Here is a 7,477-nt window from a genome sequence, read left to right on the forward strand (position 1 = left end):
GGGTTTAGTTTAAAACTTGGGGCAATATATGGAGTTTGATATGAATTAGAGGCTCTATTTAGTCTAGCTAAGCATCCGAAGCGATTGTCTCAGTCGACTCTTATGAGAGACTTAGATTACACTATAATTCTTGTCGTCATATTTTCTAAAATCACTTTAATTTGTCATCAAACTTGAAATTGTAGCGAAAATTATTAAAAGAAGTATTATATGGGGAGAAAAGAAAACCCCCACTTCTCTAATCTCTTCCCCAACTGTCCATCTCCATCTTTACACCAAGGTTTTTCCAATGTCTGAATTTGGAGTCACATTCAACTTCATGACTGGCAATGAAATAGAAGTATGACTTCAGATTCAGAGTAATTAAATTATTTTTAACATTTTAAAATATTGGTTGATAAAATAAACACACAAAAAAAGAAAAAAAAAAGAGAACCAATTACTTAAAAGCTATCTCTTGCAATTTTGTTAAACTTTCTGACCACCAAAGCTTAAGGTAAGTTTGTCGCAGCAATGGGTGCCCCAACATGAACAATCTGAGTCAAATAAGGCTGAAAACTAAGCTCCAACATGTTTTTAATAATTTCTTCACAAGTGGGTCTCCAACTTTAACTATGTTTTGTCGCACCAAATTTGATTGATTGATTGATTGATTTTCACACCAAAATGGTTGGTGCTTTCGATCTGCCTTTGGGCCTGTGGGCCTCTCCATTTATTGTCTGCAAATGGGCACTGCTCTTGTCTCATATCTTGTACTGTGTTCCATGTCGATTCTTCTAGCAGCTTTCTTTTTGGAGATTGATGCTTCTTGCCTTGGTCACTTTTTCAAAGTCATTAATTATGTAAAGATTTTTAATCTTATTTACTTGCTATTTCTTTTTTAATATATAAATATCGAAACACCTTTTTTTAACTGTATCAATTCATTATCAACATGACATCATCTAGTCTAGTGAAAGACGATCGTGATTTGCAGACCAGTGATCTTAAGTTTGAAGCTCACTCAATTTTACGAGCTAAAATCCCTAAAATTAACCCTACGGCTTCTTCTTGGTTCGATTCGGTGGGAAGATGCCCCGCCTATCAACAAGCTCAATTGCTCATGTATTTCTTTTCATTGAACCTGAATAAAAATTACATTTCTTTTTGCAATAAAGTTTTTCTTCTTTTTCAAAGATTTTTATTTTATATTATAAAAGTTACCGACTTGGCCATCAATTAAAAGATACACATGGATAAGTCGAACGGGGATTACCACAGTTGTTGTGGCCCTCCCCCTTCCCCCCTTACTTGGCACCCAAGATTGAAACCCCAAGGTTTCTTTCCTCCCAATGTAACAAAAAATATATACATGTAGATAACAAAGTACTCGAAATATGAACGAAAAAAAAAACAAAAAAAACAAAAACACTAGCAATTACATAGGTATGGTCAAATTGATTTGAGAAATCACAATCCTCTAATGGAATAATCCTATTTATCATACTTGCTTTGATGTGCTTTTGTTTTGCTTATATAGGTATTTTGTCAACAAAAGAAGAGTTTTTGTTCAAGTTTGTGTTGTGGTCACTTCCGGCATTTCTCTATGTACCTCACTAGATGAAACATTACTAGCTAGTTCAATTTCATTTTGCCCTACTCTTTGTTGATGATCTTCCACAATTTCTTGGTTGTCATCAACAATCTCAGTGTTTCCAGGAAAATTTTGGGTGATTTCTGCGAAAGTTAGCTGCCGGCGATGAGAAGAGAAGTCCAAGGAGTTCGTGATTCCCCTACTGCTTCCTACAGGTAGTAGAATCTTCGTCATGGCCAGATTGTGAAGAGTCTTGTTTCTTTTTCCTCTTTTTCTTCACTTCAGCGTGCCACTGCTTCATAACATTTGTTGTTTGCTCTTCAAGCACTGCTGCACTCTTGAAATTTGATCCCATCTACAGGAAATAAGAACGTTTTCTTATCAGATAATCTAACATGTTATGTTATCGAAACTATTAATTTAACCATTGGTGAGGCTCAAATTAATCCTTTGGGAACACAATGTAACATATTATCCGACAAGAGAAAAAACCTATATGTTCATGTCTGTAGGAATGCACACCTGAGTCACTAGGGCATAGAGTGGAAGAGTAATGTAACTGCACATCACTTGAACAGTGACCCTGCAGAAATTCGTCAACAATTAATTAGGCAGCTTAATTTAAAATTTTACCAAATCTGTGTAGCGGCAACATATGTAAATGAAGAGTAATTAAAACACACCATGGAAGATGAGCATGGCACTTACGCTAAGACCACCCGTATAATGATAATCTGTATGTGTTCATGGTAGCAAGAGTGTATCCCAAATTGTAGCTGAAGTTAATAAGAAAAGAGAGAGGTAAAGAAAATGTTTTAAGTGAACTGAACACGAATAATGTTCTTTTACTAAACAGTCTGACATGTTATGTTGTCACATTGTTAATTTGAACACAAATTCATATAAAAATTCACATGATTAATAGTTTGGTTCAAATTAACAATATGATAACATAATGTTTGTAAAGGGACATGTTAAAATACTAAATAAAACGAACATGATTAGTTCAAGTTGAAATAGCGACGCACCGTGACCCAAATGAAGAAAGCAAGTTCAAATGCGTTCTGGAAAAGACGAAAGCAAATCAGTTGGATGATCGGATCATAAGAATTAACTTAGGGTAATCAAGCATTAGTTATGGAGTTAATCACGAAGAAGATCAATTATACCATAAACAAAGTGAGATGTACAAGGGTCAAGACGAACTGTGGTTGACTGAACCAGAAGTGACTGTCCTTTGGTTGCACCAAAGGAGTTCCTTTTATCACGTTATGCTGATCATGAAGTTGATGAGCCATTTGTGCAACTACTACTTCAAGTTTGGTTCCAAGAACCAGCACTATCTACCAACACATAATACATAATTAGCTACTAATTAAGAGAACAATTAGTACTTAAGTAACAACATGATGAGCGAGAGAGAGTTTAATTAAGCTTTAGACTTGGTACATACAATTAGTGGCAAGAACGAAACCCAGAGATACACCTGCCAACCTGTTTAATTAATTAAGTTCATAATGTTAATACCATTAATTCAGTTATTTTTATTAATTAAAGAAGTAAATGACTTGGATGGTGCTTAATTACTTACCATGCACGTCCAAAAGGATGAAGATGACGACTATAAACCACATGAATGGGCTGTCAAATGATGTACGCACACAATTAGCCAACATGAATTAATTTAATAATATGGTAATTAAGTTGTTATAAAAGGAGTAAGATTGGTTCATATGGGCACAACAATACAAATATATATAATTCTAGTAAGGCTACATGTATCATTTTAATTTAATTACCGATCACATTACTGATTAGATGCAAATTTATAGGGATGGACCGTAGAAGTTGAATATAATCTTTAGGAGAGATGTAGTCAATAATACAGTGGATTTATATGCAACTCAGTCACATTTATAATTTCTCACATTGTGACTATGCATCTCACGCAATGTAGGATTCGTATATTTATGTGAACGATGTGATTAGAAATATGTGTTAGAAATAATTTTAGGGTTATGGATAGAATTGCCAACCTGATGCCAACAACAGCTCTGAAATCGTCCTCAGCGAACGTTGAATGTAGTTTTGGAAATCGAATGCATTTTTGTTTGTGGACAAATGAGTCTGAAAATTTTGTTATCAACAATGATCACAAGTAGAAAGAAAAATAAAAATGAGATATTTTAATTTGTGTATAAATAAATTTATTTATTTATACTCACTGAAATGAAACCGTGGCGTAAAGTGAGATAATCAACTTTTTCCACTGAATGGAAGAATTGCCGGAAGAAGCACCTCTGCATGTATATAATTAACAAATAATTAATTAATTATAATAAAAACTCATCATGATTCATGAGAGATGCATATATGTTAATAAAAATAATAAAAATTTAAATAAATAAAAACTCACAATCCACATTTGAAAAGATGTCCCTGTTCCTGTACAAGAAGTCATATGTCTACGACCAAATGTGGTCTGCCTTGTAAACCTAAAACGATTAGGATCTATAGGAAAAAAATAAAGAGAAAAGAAAGGTTGAATTAGTTGCTGTATTATATTGAAATATAAATACACGCGAAAAAACTATTTGTTTGTTGGAATTAAATCATATGTCATTATTGTTAGACGATGTTCCAAGTTCGAATCTCCTTTTCTATTATCTTAAATTACCATTTGCGACTTGATATTCCACTGTCTGAGTTTCTTTTTCCCATGCTTCCCAACGCCTCATCTGTCATTAAGTCACAAAAAAAAAATGTAAAAAAATTATTTAACGCATAGACGTGCTCTACCATTTGAGTTAAAAGGCACCTTAATTGTAATTTTTATCTGGATAAACAATTTGTAATTAAAAAATTAAGTGGCTCTTAACTCGTGTAACTCACAAGTGACCACCACATATTATTTTATGACCATGTAATAAAATAATATGTAACACCAAACCAATAGCCTACATGCAATAATTAAAATTTTAACATACTATTTTTCTTTGACTAGTTTGGAATGACACTTGGACTAATGGTGTGTGATCCGAATCTTAATTCATCTTTTTGGGCTGTTACCTATTAACCTAAGTTTTCAATGGGGTGGCGTAAATTGACTTCACACACCCAAGTGCAACATTTTCAATGTAAACAAAAACACTGTTAAATGATTCAGGTTGGAATGCACTCTAAAATGGTACAATGAGTCGGTTTCTAGGAGTTTCAATATTGCATTAGCTGAAACTTGGTCGGTGAGGTTGTCGATAGGGGGTGTAGTTAGTAGTAGAATTCTACAGTGCGGGACTTATTAAATGATACTCTATCTCTTAATCGTTGGATCAAACAATGACTTGTAGTTAGTAAATTACACTGGGGTGGGCTTATGACCTGTATGGCTGAGACCTATGCGGATTTGTTTTGGGTGATTCTAAGCACACCCAACTTTTATTTTTCTCTGGACCACCCAGTTCCAAAGACATTTTTTAGTTGCCTATGAAGAAATCTTTGACGAACGACTACTACGAGCTTTTGAGCAGACAAAAGAAAAAGACAATTCTAGAAGTCGTGTTACATAAACATAATGCATACATCCCAAGTTATAATTTTGTATTGTTTAGTGGGGTGAGAGCCATCAGACTTTGTCTAATCACAAAATATATTATAGCAAAAAAAAAAAAAAAAAGAAAAAAAGAGAGGATACCTTGGCCCTTCCTAAAGCCATGGTGAGAACGCTATACACAATCTGCATAACTGCTAACACAAAGATGAAATTGTTAAGCTGGTTGAGCCCCCCTTGTGATATAAACGAGGTTTTCCCCTGCAAATTCAATTCCATTTTAATAAAACAAAAAAATAAAAATAAATGAAATTAAAGTAACAAAATAATTAAAACAATTTATGTATCCACCTGGGATTCACAGTGATCCTCAGAAGAAGTTGCTGCTAGTCTTCTTTCCATGAATTGAACGGACTCAAAACCAAGTGCTTTGGTGGTTTTAGTGGGTGCACTTTTTCTGCAGGGAAGCATGGTATATGCAATCTTTGTGGGTATGCATATTTTGGATATGGACCTTTGTGACACTGTCAGAATTAGGGACATGAAACCCAGCAGCATAAGCACTGCATGCACCCAACCAAAAAAAAAAAAACTAATTCAGCAAATTTTATCAATTAGAACATACATTCTGCAAAATTGTCCAAGTGATGAGGCATTCGGGAAAATTGGTCGGAATTAGGATAGGTCATGGGTTCGATTGTTTTGCTTACCTGATTTGAGCTTCTCTACGGCCTCGAACAAGGCATTCTTTTTACGTTTTTTGAGCCACTGCATCATCAAATACATGAACAAAAAGAATAAAAAAGGGAGGGTGTAATTAGTGAAATCAATTTCAAAAACAAATATGATGGTAATTTCTTACGAAGGGTCATTAGATACATACTTGGCTAAGGAGATCGATCAAGTGCTCTATAAAGATAGAGAGAAAAATGAAGACAAGGCAAACTGTTGCCAAAGCCCAAGTGGGTGTGTTTTGAAGTGAGCGGCTGGATGCTGCTGCTGATCCTCCAGAAGCCATACTAGTTCTTGAGGGAAAAAAGAGTCAGCATCAATGGTGGAAAGGAATTAATGAAAGAAGAGATGAGCTGAAGAACCGACGGGGAACTGTGGAATTTAAATACTTGGAAGTAAAGCCAAGGAGGGGGGCCAATCAGAGAAGAAAGATGAAATGTTCAAATCTTCTGTGCTGCTCTGACTTTTTTTGGGCGTTCTAGTCCAAAGGCTTTAAGCAAAACCTGCATCTGTGGAAGGTCGTATCTATTAAACATGGTTTGACACGGTTTATATTTAAGTTTTTTCGGTCCCATATGCAAACCATATCCTCGCGATGCGCAAACGTCCAAGTGTGGGTGGTTAGAGCGGGTGGTTCCATTTATTTTGGGCAACCTTCTTTGTCACTGCATGAATGCTTTAGGACTTGTCACGCATTCGCTTTTGTTGACCAGGGCAGTCAACTTACTAAAATGATTATACAAATTTATAAATAAACCCAATTCTAGACATGTATTTATAAAAAAACTCAAGCACTATTTAAACATAAAACACACCCAAAATCAACCCCAAAGTCAACTTTTTGGGTGTGTTTATAAATGGGTTTTGAGTGTGTGTAATGATGGTTTTGGGTGTGTTTATAAAGTGTTTTGGGTGTTGGGTTTTTTTATAATTTCAACCTCCATTTTGGGTGTTTTAGTGAAACTCCCAAATGATTATCGGATCAGAAGAGAAATAGTAAGTTATGATTGGTCCATATATTTCGAGTCGGGATCTGCTATCCCCAATTTACATGTCCCTCTTCCCTTATCCCCTATTTCTTTGATTGACACGTGTCAATTTATTTATTGAAAAAGTACCACATTTTGTAATTTTCGTGTTTGTCCGTTCTGATTCGTCAATAAAGTTTAGTCCAGTAAAAAAGGGCTTAACTTGGTCTAAAGTTTTTATTCTCTACTAGACATGGACATCTTGTATTAGTATTTTTAAGTATGGATAGAGTAAATGGTTTCAAATACCTTAGTCGCAAGAAATGATGAGAAGGCAATTGAAAAAGGGCCCTCGTGCTTGTAAGTTATAAAGTCACAATGCATGCGCAGGACTACAACTATAAGTTCTCGTCTGAATTTTGTGGGGTTTGAACTTTGATGAACATATTGAAATTGGGTCCACACACAAGAGACTGCCTGATTCTCTTATATTGCCATATAAGAGAGTGATTCTCATTGCATTGCATCTTTTGTTTTGTTTTCCGTTTTTGGTGACTTTTACGTTGCGTTTTATAACTTCCATGCAGACTTACAAAGCACATTAATTGATACTCTCCTCTCTCCTCTAGAAGCCCCTCCTCAACTCGACTAAATGCC

The 7,477-nt window shown here is 34.9% G+C and overlaps 1 protein-coding gene across 1 annotated transcript; it reads right to left on the minus strand.

Annotated features, from left to right (window-relative positions):
* Nucleotides 1-1,440: 1,440 nt before the first annotated feature.
* MLO3 (Seven transmembrane MLO family protein) lies at nucleotides 1,441-6,375 on the minus strand. The gene is given in 17 exon segments (XM_008227129.3): nucleotides 1,441-1,786; nucleotides 1,788-1,928; nucleotides 2,096-2,156; nucleotides 2,282-2,349; nucleotides 2,602-2,637; nucleotides 2,743-2,916; nucleotides 3,027-3,067; nucleotides 3,165-3,214; nucleotides 3,610-3,643; nucleotides 3,646-3,700; nucleotides 3,799-3,873; nucleotides 3,990-4,084; nucleotides 4,251-4,311; nucleotides 5,265-5,381; nucleotides 5,472-5,683; nucleotides 5,831-5,888; nucleotides 6,004-6,375. Coding segments are annotated over 17 exon segments (1,650 nt in total). The 5' UTR covers nucleotides 6,139-6,375; the 3' UTR covers nucleotides 1,441-1,549.
* Nucleotides 6,376-7,477: the final 1,102 nt, after the last annotated feature.

The sequence above is a fragment of the Prunus mume genome, linkage group LG1 (assembly GCF_029339155.1).
Source record: "Prunus mume cultivar Tortuosa linkage group LG1, ASM2933915v1, whole genome shotgun sequence".
NCBI lineage: Eukaryota > Viridiplantae > Streptophyta > Magnoliopsida > Rosales > Rosaceae > Prunus > Prunus mume.